This window comes from Yarrowia lipolytica, chromosome 1A, assembly GCF_001761485.1.
Source record: "Yarrowia lipolytica chromosome 1A, complete sequence".
Lineage (NCBI taxonomy): Eukaryota > Fungi > Ascomycota > Dipodascomycetes > Dipodascales > Yarrowia > Yarrowia lipolytica.
The window spans coordinates 1,635,224-1,650,835 of NC_090770.1; the positions used below are offsets into that span (position 1 = coordinate 1,635,224).

The window sequence follows — 15,612 nt, forward strand, 5'->3', positions numbered from 1 at the left end:
AAACTACCAACTTTTTGTTAATTAACCTTAATTAACCTTAATTAACCTTTATCTGAGATTCTCCTCACTCGAAGAATGGGTATCCTCAGGTGAGTCTTCGGAGTCATAGGACCATCAAACCTGTGAGACTTCTCCCCATGAAATAAAGTTATTCAATCGAGTTATTCAATCACGTGATCTTCATTACTCCAGCTCGATGCTGGCATCAATTTGTACTTGGCCTCATAAGCAGCACTTTGTGGTTATAATCCGGGTCAACGTATGACTGGTCTTTTTCTGCGCGAACTTTCAATAAAAACTTCACTTGGGTGGACTGTCTCAATCATTACAAGTTCCTCCTCAGCAAAAAATGGCGACTTAGAACCAAAGGGCCCATCAAGCCAGCTCAGTACATCAATTCCATTCAAAGCATCTATAGCAAAACAGTAGAAAATACGAGGAGACTTAGTGACGACGGCTGCCAATAATGGAGGACTCGTATTTGCTGCTGCCCCCCAGGCCTCGGTGGGGGGTGCCGCTGGGGGAAGCCAGCCTCTCTTCAAACTAGCTCAAGCATGCCATGGTCAGCCAGAAGCCTTTGGGCTTTCTGGAGCGCTTCTGCTGATGGCAGCTTTAGAACGAAGCCAGTCTGTAATGTGGGTGCCTCGTAGGGGGTAATGGCATCCTGCTGTGCCAGTGAAAACACATTATAGGGGGTATCTTGGATCCAGGACGCAGAGCCGGGGGTATCAAAAAGACCAAGGGTACTGACGGAGCCAGGGATATCTTGTTTTTCAGACAGCGAACGTGAAATGGTGTCAACAGAGACGTCGAAGCAACTGGGACCGTCGCAATCATCGTCAGAAATGACAATGGGGTCAAGATAGCGGCCAGGCCGTTCGCTAGGGGTATCAAAGACGCCAGAGGGCGGAGACGGGGGGGCATCTACAGCAACGGACTCTGGAGACGCAGCGGGCGGTCGTTTCCCTAAAGGTGGACTGCTCCTTCGACCATTCATTCGGTTGTCCTTTGGAGCCTCGGTTGTCTTGTTCAGATACTCCGCCCGTTTTCTACGGACACTTGCGTTGCGCTGACGGGCATACTCGTTCTCCTTCTGGTACGCCGGGCAGTTGTTCTGGGCGAGCTTTGCATTTGAAAAGTGAAGCAATCTTTCAATCCCGCTGACGACGCGAGTCCGAGCCCCGTGTTCACAGCTCTTGTCAACAATTTCGATAGGACCCAGCCATGCCTCCCATGGAATAGCATCAATGGACTCAAGCACGTTTTCAATGGCCTGCATGCGAATACCCTCAGCAGAGGGAATATTTGCCTCACCAACACGGTCGATGATATCGAGATTCTGCATGTCTTCGACAAGAGTATCAGCCTCGTTGGTCTCCCAGTCGTCAAACACTGGATCATCCACAATCTCAACCACCCGCGGAGTTGTGTCAGGCGTGGTCTGTGCAGCATTGCCCTGTTTCTCCCGTTCCGTAATTCGCTTCAATATCGACTCTGTGGGCTTCACAGTAGGGTGTCCAGCGAAGACGGGGCTTGACCGGAAGCAGTTGTGGATGTGATCTGCAGGCAAGGCGAGGAGAGACTTATTGATGTAGTTGAACTTGTGCAGTACAGTGACTTTACCAGCTGTTCCGTTCAATCGTGAAGTCAAGTTGATAAACTCGTTCTGAAGCTTTTTCGACTCGGACTTAAGTCGGCAGATCGGTCCAAGGTCGAGTGGCTGCGTGAACGGTGTGGAGTTCGGAGGAAGAAAAAACAGCTTGACGTGTGCCATTTCGGGCCATTTCTTGGAGAGAGACCAAGCTCTGTGGTGAAACCCGACGTTGTCGAGGATCAGAGCGATCTTGCGATTTTCTCCTGCGCCTGATTCCCGCGAAAAGATGAGCATGTACTTGCAGAAGGTGACGGTGTCCATCCAGCCCCTATTTTGCTGAAAGTACCGCATCCCCATAGTGTTTCCAGGACCAGTAAGGCTAAGGGCCTCATCATCGGCAAGGACAAGCAGACGAATCACTTTGGACAGCTCATCCTCCGCTCTTCTAATTTCCCGCTTGTGATCATCTCGGGACTTGACTGCGTTGGAAACATCGGCTTGAAGGGCCTCCAGCCTTTTATGCTTGCTTTCCAGCTTACTTCTAGCGATATTGCTTTCAGTGACAATAGCAGCACGTCTAAGCTCGTCTTGAGCTATCTCGAACTCGGCAACATTGAAGCTGTCGCTTCGAACATCGATGGTGTCAGCTGCTGGAGGAAAATCTGCCAGCTTCGCCTCTAGATCCTTCAGCTCACCCTCAAGAGCGGTAATCTCGGCTCCCACTTTCTGGATGTTCTTCTTGTAGCCCTTCAATATCTTCTCCTCCGCTTGGAACTTCTTGTTGGCGCCTTGGGCAACCACCTCGAGAGTTGCGACAGAACCCTCCAGCTCTCGAACTTTTGTCGTTCTCTCCTTGATGATCGGAAGCAAAAGCTCACTGCTGAACAGGGTTTCCCGGCCCCCAGGAGGCTCGAAAATCTCTTCGCCTTCGAAAGGACACGCAGGTTTCCACTGCTCGAGTTTCACAGCCATAAGATTAGCAACCTGGTCGGCGTGGCATTTCTTGGCTGCATTGTAGATCTCCTCGGCCTCATCGGCTTTAGCCTCCAGGGTCCGGTGTCGTGCCAACAGCTCCTTCTTCTCCGCAGAACCCCTAGGTAAATCTTTGTGGGCTTCGTGGGCCTGGTCTCTGAGCTTGTCGATTTCTTGGTGCTTCACCAAGAGCTCCAGGAGACGGGCTTCCTCCTCCTTACACTCCTCTTTAGCTGCTGCTTCCATTTCCTCTACGATATGGGCCGGACGTGGTGCAGCGTTGAAATTGAGGTAGTTTTGGTAGGAGGAGGCCCACCCAGGGTAGTGTGTCTTGCCGATAATGCACGTTGTGATCTTTCTTGACCCATCCACGTTCATGCAGAAGTTCAAGGTATACGTGGGGTCTCCCTTGATACGTCCAGCGTAAGGCCCAGCAGACCAAACCACGCTGCCGACATTGTCAAAATTGGCGTATTGGCAGGTTTGGTTAACATTGAAGATGCAATCAGGCGGGTAATTCTGCAGACCATTCCAGCAGAAACCCAAGTTTTTTACGGCATGGGTTTCGCCCACCAAGCCTCGATCGCCATATTGGCTAAGGCGTCGGTGCTGACTGTGCAAGAGTACTTTTCCGATCCATTCGTGGCGTGGAAGGTCCTTCATCCTGTAAATTTCCCGGTACAGAGGCTGTACCTCGAGAATTCGAAACAAGCACTTTTCAGCCACCATGCTCGCAAACTGATTGTCGAACTGAACGTTCTCAGAACATGTGCCAAGCACATGAACAGTAAACTGCTCCAGGTATGGGAATCTGCAGTCCTTGGGGCTGTTGTCGAACGTTTTGGAGTTTCGTTTAATCGCATATCCAGCTGTCCGGTAGGCGCGCTTCTCTAGGTGTTTGTCGTGTTCCTCGACCGACCTAGGAGTGTTGATCTCTTTGGAGAAAACGCCGAGTTGGTGCAACATTTCCTCCTCGGTAATCTCTTGCTTTTTTACTCTCTTTTCAAGCTGGACACGCATATTTCCGAGGGCGTCGGCTTTGGCTCTGTCGACATGCATTCTGCCAGAGATTCTTACAAATTCTCTTTTCCGCTTTTGGGGCACCCGAGCCAGTGGACTTGTTGGAACCACATGGCTGTGGAGAACCTGCTGTGCCACCTCATTGGAGACAAAATAGTGGGGCTGGTCGGGAGCTCGTTCAGGCGCTTCATGGGGACCAATATCGCTATCTGAAGCTTCAAGATCCCACATTTCTGTATCGGATGATTCATGATGGGCTGCTGCTGATGTGGGTGTCGCTGTCGGTATCATCGCTAAAGCCGTGGGTATCGCCGTAGGTATCTCCCAGCCGGGGCCGTTTGGTGAGTGTTGGGTACCACCGTGAGGTGTCTCGACACGAGGTATCATTTCAGGCATCAATCAATTGGCTGTGTATCTTTCTGTCGAGTGCCACGTCGCGACTATCGAGTAGGGAGGTGTAAACCTAAGCTACGATCAACCTACAAGATATATATATATTATATATATATCCAACCCTGCCCCACTCTGCTGATGTAGGGGCCCAAAACTATATCCTGCACGGCAGTACATACGACCACAGTTGTACAGGATAAAAGACAGAAACATTTACATTTAAAATATCATCATCTAAATATAATGCTCAAATGTTATAGTATATAAAAACTAAATTAGTACCGTATCTACTCTCTCTGTTTCATTACTGGCAAGTCACAGTACGATATCGTTTGTACTACAGTACATACTGTACTGTTGGCTGTGTAGCGTCTGTTGCTATGTCTCAGACCGTTACCCCACCTGGAGACGACGATGATCCGAATCTCCAGTGACTCTAGAACTTGCACTACTGTACATCCAGGGTTATTCAGGGGTACTGTAGTCAGCAGTGTTGTACTCGCCTAACGTCTGGTTACTTTAATCTCTTGATGAAGAGATCTGCGGTTCCCTTTCGATTGTACCCTACATCTTCGTTTCCATCGTCTAGTGACTCTGGTGCTATAGTCCATCGAGACAATAAAACGTCTTTCTCTACAGTGTACACAGTAGCTACAACATGTACTGTATTTTCTGTATCTTCCTACACCTGGGCACTACTGGACTTTCGTGTGCCAATCTCGCTGCTTTTAGTAAAAGAAACAATAAACGATAGACTGATATAGCGGTGTCCTCCACCAACCCTCGGCCTTCACCAGTTCTCCCACTGTTATGTCTCCACGTTCTCTTCGGTTGACCCTTGCATAACCCTCAACCTCGCATACAAAGCCTGTGTATGTACTTGCTGGAAAGGATCCACCTCAATCAATACCACAAGGGTGTCTCTTCCACAAACGTGATCTAACCGAATCATCCACTTTCATCCCCTTGTCCTGTTGCCTTCATTCGTCCCCATTTCATCTAATCTAAGGTACATACTGTACTGTACAAACTGCACCTTTATCTCTATCGGTACGGGCGTACACTGTGACTCGCCATCATATATCCCACTTGATTGAGGTCTCTGCCAGTTCCCTTTTCTCTTCAGTCTTTTGTGATCTGCCTTCACCCGCTTTGTCTTCCTTCTAGCAGCTGTCTTTTGCTCTAGCCCTCTCAATGTTGTTGTTAGTTAGACCTGGGAAATATGTCCTGGAGACTCGCGCAGATCACTTTTTAGGCCTGGGATTCATATCTCTGATCTCTCACATAACACACTACTTGTAGTTCTGTCTCTTTAGTCCGCTGCGGATTTCAGGGTCCTGAAACAGTTCACTTGTGTAGACATCGAGTATGTACTGTATGTACTGTACGAGTATCGTCTACATTGTATGTACACCACTATAGCTGTTGCAAATGTTCTCCAAGTCGATATAGACTGTTTCCGGGTTGGAATTATGTCAAATATATTGAAATAGGTCAGGAGGATCACCATGGGGAGTTTGGTCGGATAGCGACTGTTCAGCTCTCGTACAAGCGTACAGCCAAAGTAGTACTTTACACGCACAATACTTGCACTGATTGGAGAAGCCCAGTAACCGTCCGGATGCTTCGGTAGAGTCCCTGGTGCACTTTTCTGAGTGTCGATAACTCCACCGTTGGATTTCCAGTACAAGTAAAAAGTTTCGAGGTGGAACCATGCCCTAGTCTCAAAGCAAGTAATGTATAAGTATTATATAATACATTAGTTGATATATTTGTTGTAGATACATTCTCCAACTGAGAGACTCTAGTACAAGTAAGTACAGTACAGTACTGACAGCATGTACTGCTTGTTGTACTTAACCATTCTGCTAAACAATCGGACTGTGTATACACCCCACCTCACATGACTTCACGTGACCGCACTCCCGCACTCCACACCAATCGCCGTTCACAACCGCCATTATGATGAGTATTCAACGGGTCTCAAACTCTGTTCCACGGCTGCGGAGCTCCGGCTTGCTCTGAACTGTGGAGCGGGGCGGACAATGAGCGTGAAGAATTACGGACCCTGGAGGCACCTCGAAATGCATCTGATGGACACTGTGGACTGTGGGGGGAACAGGTGCGGGGTACACTGGTGAAATTAGACTTTTGATAGTGAAAATTTGAGGGGGGCGATTGGGGAGCGTAATAGTCGGGGTTCGGAAGGATATCTGGGATATATGACACTATAATAGCGTTTCAGAGGGTCTCAATTGTGAATTATCGTTTTTAAATCGTCAAAAACAGTCAAAACCCGCATTTTACACACGTATATCCCCAAACACCGCCGAACTAGATGCGGCGGTTTTTTTATTTAAGATTTGAAATATGCATGGTAAAAGTTTATATTCCAGCCACAAACACCATTTAATGATAGTGTAATCAGAAATTGCCGGCGGTGATAGCTGCTGATTGAGCTTTGGAAACGGAAAAACCAGAGCCGAAACTGGCTTATTTTGAAGACACAAAAACGACGGGGACACAAAAATTACCACCTCGCTAACAAAAAATGAGCAAATATGGAATCTCAAAAGAACCTGAGATGCACCGATTTAGGTCCGCGTTGACAATCCCCTTCTAGAGACCCTAACCCTAACTCTGGGGTAGATGCATATGCCAAGACTGCGATTAAGAGTTGGATTTTTGATGAATTTTGGCGATATTTCGGGTTGTGGGAAAGGGATTTGGATGGTTGTTATATTGATTTGTTTGAGATTGTTCCCATTATTCGAATTTCAAGATATTTCGCGGATATTCCGTGTCCTCGCTCTTTTGGGTAGAGTTGTCTGTTTGGGATCGCGTTTTTTATGCATCATCTGCATCGGAACATGCATATATGCAGGTATACGTGTGACGATGTGGGGCGAGTTTTCCAGCAAAAAAAAGACACATCGACAACGACTGAATAATCAAGAGGCGAAAAAAATGACGATATATAAGATGGTCGATCGTCGCTGTTATTTCTGCATCATAGCATCCCAGCTTCTCTCTACATCCCCATTCCCACCATGACTCCCCACCCTTTCGATCAGCTCTCCGTTCAGGAGATGGAGAGCGTTGTGCGAGTGGTCAAGTCCAACCATTCGGGCAAGTCTCTTCACCTCAAGTCCATTGGCACCGAGGAGCCTCCCAAGGCGCTGATGGCTCCTTTCCTTGCAGCCAAGCGAGCTGGCAAGAACCCCGTTCCCCCCCCTCGAATCGCACATGTCATCTACTATGTTCTGGAGGACAAGTTGGTGAACCAGTGCTGGGTCGATGTTCCTTCCGCCAAGGTTGTCAAGTCCGAGGTGCTCAAGAAGGGCATCCATCCTCCCATTGATCCCTGGGAGGCCAACGAGGCCTTCGAGGCCGCCTTTGACCATCCTCTGGTCAAGGACGCCATCAAGAAGTGCGGCGTGGAGCATCTGATCGACAACCTCACAATTGACGGCTGGATGTACGGCTGTGACAGCGAGATTGACATGCCCCGGTACCTGCAGATGCTGGTCTACTGCCGAGATCCCAAGACCAACCACCAGGACTCCAACATGTACGCCTTCCCCGTTCCGTTTGTTCCTGTCTACGACGTGCTGGAGAAGAAGCTCGTTCGAGTCGACTATTGCGCCACCGGTGGAGACGATGACGACGCTGCCGTCGAGGGCGTTGGCAACTACGACACCCGACCCGAGGGAAAGAACTGCATCGAGCACTGTGTCACCAACGACTATCTTCCCGAGCTTCAGGACAAGATGCGAACCGACCTCAAGCCCTACAACGTGTTGCAGCCCGAGGGTCCCTCTTACCACATTGACAGTGACGGCTACATCAACTGGCAAAAGTGGCACTTCAAGGTCGGATTCACTCCCCGAGAGGGTCTGGTGATCCACGATGTCCACTACGACGGCCGATCCACCTTCTACCGACTGTCCATGTCCGAGATGGCGGTTCCCTACGCCGATCCCCGGCCCCCTCTGCACCGAAAGATGGCGTTTGATTTCGGCGACTGTGGAGGAGGAAAGTGCGCCAACGAGCTGACTCTGGGCTGCGACTGTCTTGGTACCATCCGATACTTTGACGGCAACGTGTGCGACCCCGAGGGCAACGTGTTCACCCGAAAGAACGTCATCTGTATGCACGAGCAGGATGACGGTATCGGCTGGAAGCACACTAACTACCGAACCGACGTGGTTGCCATCACCCGACGACGAATTCTGGTTCTGCAGACCATTCTGACCGTGGGCAACTACGAGTACATCTTTGCCTGGCACTTTGACCAGTCTGCCGGAATCCAGCTGGAGATCCGAGCCACCGGAATCGTCTCCACCCAGCTTATCGACGCCGGCAAGAAGTCCAAGTTTGGCACCATTGTCTCTCCCGGAGTCATGGCCGCCTCTCACCAGCACATTTTCAACGTGCGAATGGACCCTGCCATTGACGGCCATCAGAACACAGTTGTGGTCAACGACACCGTTGCTCTGCCCTGGGACGCCAAGAACCCCCATGGAATCGCCTTTGAGAACACCAAGACCCCCATCGAGAAGTCGTGCTACCTGGACTCGGACATCCAGAAGAACCGGTACCTCAAGATCTGCAACGAGAACAAGATCAACCCCATCTCCGGCAACCCCGTGGGCTACAAGATTGGAGGTCTGGCCACCGCCATGCTGTACGCTCAGCCCGGCTCCGTTTCGCGAAACCGAGCCGCCTTTGCCACCCACCACTACTGGGTCACCAAGTACAAGGACCAGGAGCTGTTTGCCGGCGGCGTGTGGACCAACCAGTCTGCCAACGAGGTCGGCGGAGTCCAGGATGCCGTTGCCCGAAACGAGAACGTGCGAAACGACGACGTGGTTCTCTGGCACTCCTTTGGTCTCACTCACCACCCCCGAGTCGAGGACTTCCCCGTCATGCCTTGCGAGATTATGAAGATCCATCTGTCGCCCAACGATTTCTTCACCGGCAACCCTTCTGTTGACGTGCCCAAGTCCAACCAGACTTTCAATCGATCCGTCGAGGTCAAGGACTGTCGATCTTGCAAGATCTAGTTTGTGAATGTTTTATTTAATGTATGAATTGATTGTTTGAATGAGAATATAGAATGTGATCAACAGAGACAATAAGTACAGCACGTAACAAAATGATTGTTTCAGAGTGACAATTGAAGTGGATTGAGTACCCTGCGGGATCCAATCAGTGTTGTATCTGTACTGCGTTTGAATCAACTAAATATTGATACTGCAATACCGTACTTCCAACTAAATGCCAGACACTATCAATTAACGCCTTGTCGTCCTCCCGAGCTCTAGGTACCACTATCTTCCGATCTCCGCACTATCTCCAAGTCTACTGAGCACCTACCCCGACCTGCTGATACCCCAACCACTTGAAAAGCCGTGTGGGAAAGGTAGAGGAGATCTTCTCGAGAGAAATCAACTACCGTTGAACAGTCGAGAGACGAGAAGACTGAGGCAGGTCTGGAACAAAAGAGGTTGAAAGTGCCTCGACAGAAGCAATTGCCTGTGATGAGACCAAAGTCGACTGAACGGTCAAACATTTGAAGGAGCATGGAGACGATTCAACAAGCCATCTTGATGACTAAACTGAATGCTGCGTCGGGGAGACGACGGTTTGACGAAGTCCAAGCAAAGAGGTTGCCAAGTTCGTTGAAAATCCAATCTGACCAGACATGAAGTGATATCTGACTGCCTGGAACCCACTAGATGTTCTAGTCAGGAAAAAGCCGGAAACGAACTCGCATTCGAACCAGTTGAACCAGTTCTGTGTGAGTTCTGGGTGCATAACCGTGGGTTAAGAAGTATAGTAACAACTTATCTTTTGGTCAATTCACCGCCAGTTTGGGAATCGAACCCGTCTCTGGTCTATCAATACGCCTAGCGCGGAGAATCGCCAGAAGCATACTCGAAGTTCCTGGTCAGATCTTCTGCTTCAAACAGACTCCAGAGATTGAGATAAGAGACCAACATGGAGACACTCCGGTTCAGTAACTTGTCTGAACCTGATGTGAGGAGCGTGGAAGATATAGTCGACAACACAGCTCCTAGTCGAAGTCCGAGCCTGACGAGAAACTTTCTGCCATCTTCGCAGACATGACTGGAGAGTTACAGATGGCGGGAATCACAGCCAGAAGTCTCACGTCCAGATTCTACAGCTCTGGCAAAACATACACAGTTTGGCATAGTCCATATGGCTACAGAGTTATCTGATAGGTTCCCGAGTGTCTCTGAAAACGATTGCATTATATTGGTTTCTTTCATGAGGACGAATGACTACTTGGATTTTGAGGAGATGTACACAGTACTATACAAGACTGGTTGACAAAACGTCTCCTCCCTGACGAACTCGTGCGGTGGGTAGTGTGTGTACAGCTTCTCGACTAGATATGGATAACCATTCGACTATCCTATCACTGATCATCCAACCACTTATCGTCGCCTTATGATATTCACCAATGCTACCGCAATGTACAGCATGGAGGCTGGATGCTCCGCCTCTGCTCACGTTTACTATATACAATGTTGTCAATTTGGTCACTTCTTGGTGTCCTTGGCCTTCTCCTCGGACTTGGCGATATCAATGGCGTTGGCCGAACACTTTCGCATCGCTTGCAGCTTGTCGAAACACTCGGATCGCGAGTTCTGGTTGGCTCGCAGACAGTTTTCGTACGCCTTGAGATGGGAGTCGCAGTCCTTGAGAATCTTGATAAAGGTGGGCACGCTGGTCTTGACGCAGGTCGACAGCTTTTCCTGCTCCTCGAAACACTTGGTCACGTCGCCGGCTCCCAGACATTTGTGGTAGTTGAGAAACTGCTCGGGGCAGTATCGAGCGACCTGAGTTAGTGGTCTCTTGTGGGGGTTGGTCGGCGGCAAAATAGTAGTCCAAAGACCGCAGTAGCGGGTCTCCCGGTTCATTGATACTCACATCCTCGACGAGGGCTTGATCCAGAAGCATAGACATGTTTGTTGGTGGTAGGAGCGGTTGATCCAGATTCTTAGGAGAGCGGTTGATCTAGATTCTTCGTTGCTATGCAGGCTGATAAACTGAATCAGCCAGCCCTTACCCAAAGTCGAACCGAGTTTATTCCACGGTCCAAAGAGGGAAATGAGGGAAATAGGGGAGAAAGAGGCAGGAAGAGACGCTTGGCGATCACGTGGTTGGTACCAAATCAACTCGCAGTAGAATATCATCATCAACCACGAATATCATATCCCAACATCCAGCTTGAATCATACATTTATCATACATTTTTACGATTACGTAATAGAGAGTGCCTCCGTGCACACCACCCCCCAGTTCAATTCCCACCAAAACATACTTGCCTTTTTTTTTTTTTTTTTTTTTTTTTTTTTTTTGTTAAAGTTCCCAAGTTTAGTGAACCTCTGCACCTCTTTGACCATGATCAACGTGCTGGAAACAGTGGAGTATGTGGCCAACAAGGCGGACGACGTCACCGTGAAGGTCAGTGCGTGCGAATCGGCCGCAGGCGAAATTCTCGCCAACATGAAGACCCAATCGTACTCCACAAAAACCTGGAACGAGCCCGAACTGACCCCCAAAACCAAAGATCGGGCCACCGTCGACTGGATTTTCCTCGTGGACCTGCTCAACTTCTCCTTCTGGTCGGACACGGATCTGCAGGACTCGGGCCTGGCTTCTTCCCAGCGTTTTGCCGTCGCCTACAACGACAAGGAGTACACGGGATACTGGAGTCTGTGTGCTGCCATCAACCGGGCCTTGGACGAAGGCATCCCTATCACCACCCCCGCATACTGGAAAAGTAACGACTTCAGTCTCGAGAAACTCGCCCACGTATTCAGATCTGCCACGAAGGAAACTGTGCCGTTGTTGGAGACTCGATACGACATCATGAAACAGGCTGGAGGGGTGTTTGAAGAGAACAAGTTGGAGTCTTTTGCCCAAATTCTGGAAAACAACAAGGGAAAATCAGCCATGGAGTTGGTAGAGACTGTGGCCACGCTGTTCCCATCATTCAAAGACGAAGCCACATACAAGGACAAGAAGATTCACATTTACAAGCGTGCTCAGATTCTGGTGGCCGATATCTGGGCGTGTTTCGATGGAGAGGGATACGGCGAGTTTGTGGACATTGACAGAGTGACCATGTTTGCCGACTACCGGGTTCCTCAGATTCTGCACGATCTGGGCTGTCTCACATACTCGGAGCAGTTGTACAAGCACATTGGGGATCTGAAGATGATCGATTCGGGTGATCCAAGGGAGGTGGAGCTCAGAGCGTGCAGTATTTGGGCTGTTGAGCTGATTCGTCGGGAAATGGTGAAGCGGGACCCCAAGACGGAGGTCAATGCGATTTTGATTGACTTTTTTCTGTGGGACACCGCCAAAAAGAACCAGCAGAAGGACTACAAGGGTGTTTCTGTGCAGTGTCATCGAACGAGGTCGTGTTATTACTAGAGCCGGTTGCGCTCCGGGGTCACACGGCAGATTAATGACGGAAAGTCTCGAGATGTCCCTGACATTGAGCGCTTCTTTGTCAACAAAATGGTCATATCTCGATCACCTTGTCCAGCACCACTCCGTTTAGCGCACATTAGGAGTTGGATCACAGAGTCTGAACCTCTTGGTAACCAATCGCAACACCGAATTATCAACACCGAATTATCTCCCGTGGCTTTGTTGATGCTTGTATTGTATAAGTACTATCTCGAGCCCTGTTCTATAGCACCATTGGCACTAACGCAGGTTCAAAGCGCGAGTTTCATTAAACGCGTCCTATTGAAAAACTCAAAACACGCTTGAAAAAAAAAAAACCCTGAGATATAGTAAGAGCCACGGAAGTCGGCTTAAGTAATCGTGAGTTAGAAAAGTGTATTGAAGAACCAACCAGGAGCGATCTAAGAAGACAAGCCCATTATATAATATAGATTTGAGCTGTGACGACTGATCAGGTCACGAGGGAAGGATATGCCACTGTGTGAAGTATGGCGTAAATGAGGCCTTCAAGGTTTCATCAATACAAGTACAAGTGCATCGTGGATGGAGATGTAGCTGTCCTAGAGCTACGATTTTTACATGTAGGGATTCTACAAGCCTAGAGAATCATTTTGGTACCATTTTTTTTCTGAAAAGAGAGAAATCAGCTGTTCCAAACCTCCCCAACGTGTCAAGTGAGACGCTACTCTTGCGCTACTCTCGCGCTACTCTCTTTTTTTATGTCTTCACACATCAACTCCAACGAGAAGTAATTAAGTACACTGTACTCCTATATATTGAAGCGTGTCGCCCTTTCAAGTCTCACACACATACACCTCCCACATAATCCCACCCAAGATGGTGAACACAACACAACGAAAAGACCCCGCCTTGGCCCCCGAGCCCCCTCTGCTCGACCAGTTCCACAATGTGCCTAGACGGGAGATGCTGGAGTACATGCGCTCCATCAGCTCGTGTTGCATTGACGGAGTGGGCATCTTCCACCTGACCAACTGCGAAGGAGGCATCTTTTGTCTTCTGTTGGTGCGGTCCGAGGCCGAAACCACCATTTTCGACAACGAGACTGATGTCGTTTTCGGGGGCGGTCATGAGGTGAAGCGATTCTTCCCGGTCGACTCTTCCACCCTATTGGTCCAGTTCAAAGGCAACCACGACCTGCTCGTGCTCAAATCCAGCAATGGATGGAAAAGCATCACCGAGAAGCTGCGCAAGCAGCAGTCCATGCTCAACACCTACCTAGGCTTCAACGCCGCCACTCAGCCCCCCAACTTGGAAGCCTTGGGAAACGCGGACACCACCATCGAGTGCTCGGACGACAAGAAGATCCCCGTACATGCCTGGATCCTGGCTTCGCGATGGCCCTTCTTCAAGGCCAAGCTGGCCAAGTCGTCATGGACGGCTCCGAAGTCTGTATCCAGACCATGGTGTCGTACTTTTATGGCGGCAGAGAACAGCTGGATCTGGAAACTGCCATCGGCTTGCTGGGGCTGGCCAAGCAACAGAAGATTCCGGGACTGGTTTCCTTGGCGTCACGATCGATTTTTGCTGCCGACTTGAACGACCAACAGACCATGTCCTGCTGGAAGCGGTCCCGGAAGTACAGCGACACCGTGGCATACTATTGCGCCACCCGAATGAAGTCTCCCAGTGACGACACCAGCTCCACCCAAGAGACCTTTGAGCGGTTCATGCAGGATCTGGGTCTCGTGGAGGGTAGATTGTTCATGCAGATGCTGTGTTCTCAGGTGGCTCCCAGAGCTTAGATGTCGTGCGTTGGTCCCCAGCATTGGCATTGTTTTATTTATATAATTCGAGTATATGTTTTCAAAGTGAAGTACAGTCATACCGCAGACAGGGTTGACAACATGCTAGTATCGCTCTTCACAACCGGTGACCTGCCAGACCGTTCTCGTCCTCGGGAGTACATGTACTGAGGCATGGCTAATGGGCAGCGTAGTTGGTGTGGTAGTCAGCAGTTGCAACCAGGCTTCTCCAGACTGCTGGCAACAGTTTACTTACTGAGCAAAGGGCTTTCGGTCCGAAAGAGAAGGGATAGTTGTGTTGATGAGCATGAGAGAGGCATAACAAGCATCAACCAGCGGCATTCGGCCAGAGAAACAGCTCCCAAGATGGTACTGACGAGCAGACAACCGTATCAGTTGAGATAATCATACGAGACAGCGCATTGCCTCATCTGTCGCCATTTTCATGCTTCGGTTGTGTTCCAACCTTGGCCAGCTTGTCGAGGAACTGAATTCGGGTTTCAGCTTCGGTTTGGCCAAGCGCCAGAGACATGTGTGAAAGAACTCCGGGATGGCCAATGTACGAGGCATACGAGTCACGGGCTACGTTGGTCTGCCATTCTTGTTTTGTGGTATCTGGGTTTCCCACGCCGAGGTACCGGGACTGTGAGAGCTGGAAGAGCTGTTGTTCTCGGAGTTTGTCAGCCTGTGTTAGTAAGGATGAGTGATGGAAAGTAGAGGTGATGTATTCTGTGGGCGATGTATTCCGTGGGCGATGTATTCTGTGGGCAATGTATTCTGTGGGAGATGCGTTCCTTTACATCCGCTGGCAACTGTCTGGCTGAAACTGACTGAATCAACAAGCACGAGTGTGATCGTCGGATTGAAAAGGGCACATTTGCACCGTCACAGATCAGCCCAGTAAACAGCAGCCGTATTGGCCTGGACACAAACATATCTATCCACGTTTGTAAGTTCACACGAACTGGACTCAGGAGTCTGGAGTGAGGGAAGAATACCGCCAAACATTTGTAACGTTTGCAACGCAACAACGGTCTATGAAGTGAACACAAAGTCACTCCTTAGACGGGAGCCACAACGAAACTAATCGATAGTGTCCTGTCAGTCTCGTTTTTCTAGGTCTATAGCGGCGGCTGAAGTCCGTTCCTGTTCGTACTCACCATTGTTGTATTGTTGACTGTGTGAGTGTTGATTGAGTATTAGTGAACCTGCTTGTCGCTGTCTGTCGCGGTGCTGTCTGTCGCGGTGCTGTCTGTCGCGGTATTATCTTTCGCGGTATTATCTTTCGCGGTATTATCTTTCGCGGTGTCGGTCGCTTTCGTGGTGTTCGTCTCGCTCGATCGTCTTTGTCGAAAATAG

General features: G+C 49.5%; 7 protein-coding genes across 7 annotated transcripts; 4 read left to right on the top strand and 3 right to left on the bottom strand.

The window, feature by feature from the left end:
- Nucleotides 1-538: 538 nt before the first annotated feature.
- On the bottom strand, nucleotides 539-3,982 carry YALI1_A16392g (uncharacterized protein; the record flags this gene model as incomplete). The annotated part of the gene is made up of 1 exon (XM_500129.3): nucleotides 539-3,982. The coding sequence occupies one exon, from the start codon at nucleotides 3,980-3,982 to the stop codon at nucleotides 539-541; it is 3,444 nt and encodes a 1,147-aa protein (XP_500129.3).
- Nucleotides 3,983-7,029: 3,047 nt separating this feature from the next.
- Nucleotides 7,030-9,045, top strand: YALI1_A16422g (uncharacterized protein; the record flags this gene model as incomplete). Its single annotated transcript, XM_500130.3, has 1 exon — nucleotides 7,030-9,045. The coding sequence occupies one exon, from the start codon at nucleotides 7,030-7,032 to the stop codon at nucleotides 9,043-9,045; it is 2,016 nt and encodes a 671-aa protein (XP_500130.1).
- Nucleotides 9,046-10,548: 1,503 nt separating this feature from the next.
- Nucleotides 10,549-10,929, bottom strand: YALI1_A16461g (uncharacterized protein; the record flags this gene model as incomplete). Its single annotated transcript, XM_500131.3, has 1 exon — nucleotides 10,549-10,929. The coding sequence occupies one exon, from the start codon at nucleotides 10,927-10,929 to the stop codon at nucleotides 10,549-10,551; it is 381 nt and encodes a 126-aa protein (XP_500131.3).
- A 484-nt stretch (nucleotides 10,930-11,413) lies between these two features.
- YALI1_A16466g (uncharacterized protein) lies at nucleotides 11,414-12,451 on the top strand (the record flags this gene model as incomplete). Its single annotated transcript, XM_068281822.1, has 1 exon — nucleotides 11,414-12,451. One exon carries the CDS (start codon nucleotides 11,414-11,416, stop codon nucleotides 12,449-12,451), a length of 1,038 nt encoding a protein of 345 aa, XP_068137923.1.
- An 876-nt stretch (nucleotides 12,452-13,327) lies between these two features.
- Nucleotides 13,328-14,253, top strand: YALI1_A16485g (uncharacterized protein; the record flags this gene model as incomplete). Its single annotated transcript, XM_068281823.1, has 2 exons — nucleotides 13,328-13,896; nucleotides 13,938-14,253. 2 exons carry the CDS (start codon nucleotides 13,328-13,330, stop codon nucleotides 14,251-14,253), a joined length of 885 nt encoding a protein of 294 aa, XP_068137924.1.
- A 102-nt stretch (nucleotides 14,254-14,355) lies between these two features.
- Nucleotides 14,356-14,658, top strand: YALI1_A16496g (uncharacterized protein; the record flags this gene model as incomplete). Its single annotated transcript, XM_068281824.1, has 2 exons — nucleotides 14,356-14,380; nucleotides 14,426-14,658. The coding sequence occupies 2 exons, from the start codon at nucleotides 14,356-14,358 to the stop codon at nucleotides 14,656-14,658; spliced, it is 258 nt and encodes an 85-aa protein (XP_068137925.1).
- Nucleotides 14,659-14,680: 22 nt separating this feature from the next.
- Nucleotides 14,681-15,416, bottom strand: YALI1_A16501g (uncharacterized protein; the record flags this gene model as incomplete). Its single annotated transcript, XM_500135.4, has 2 exons — nucleotides 14,681-14,938; nucleotides 15,414-15,416. 2 exons carry the CDS (start codon nucleotides 15,414-15,416, stop codon nucleotides 14,681-14,683), a joined length of 261 nt encoding a protein of 86 aa, XP_500135.2.
- Between the last annotated feature and the right edge of the window lie 196 nt (nucleotides 15,417-15,612).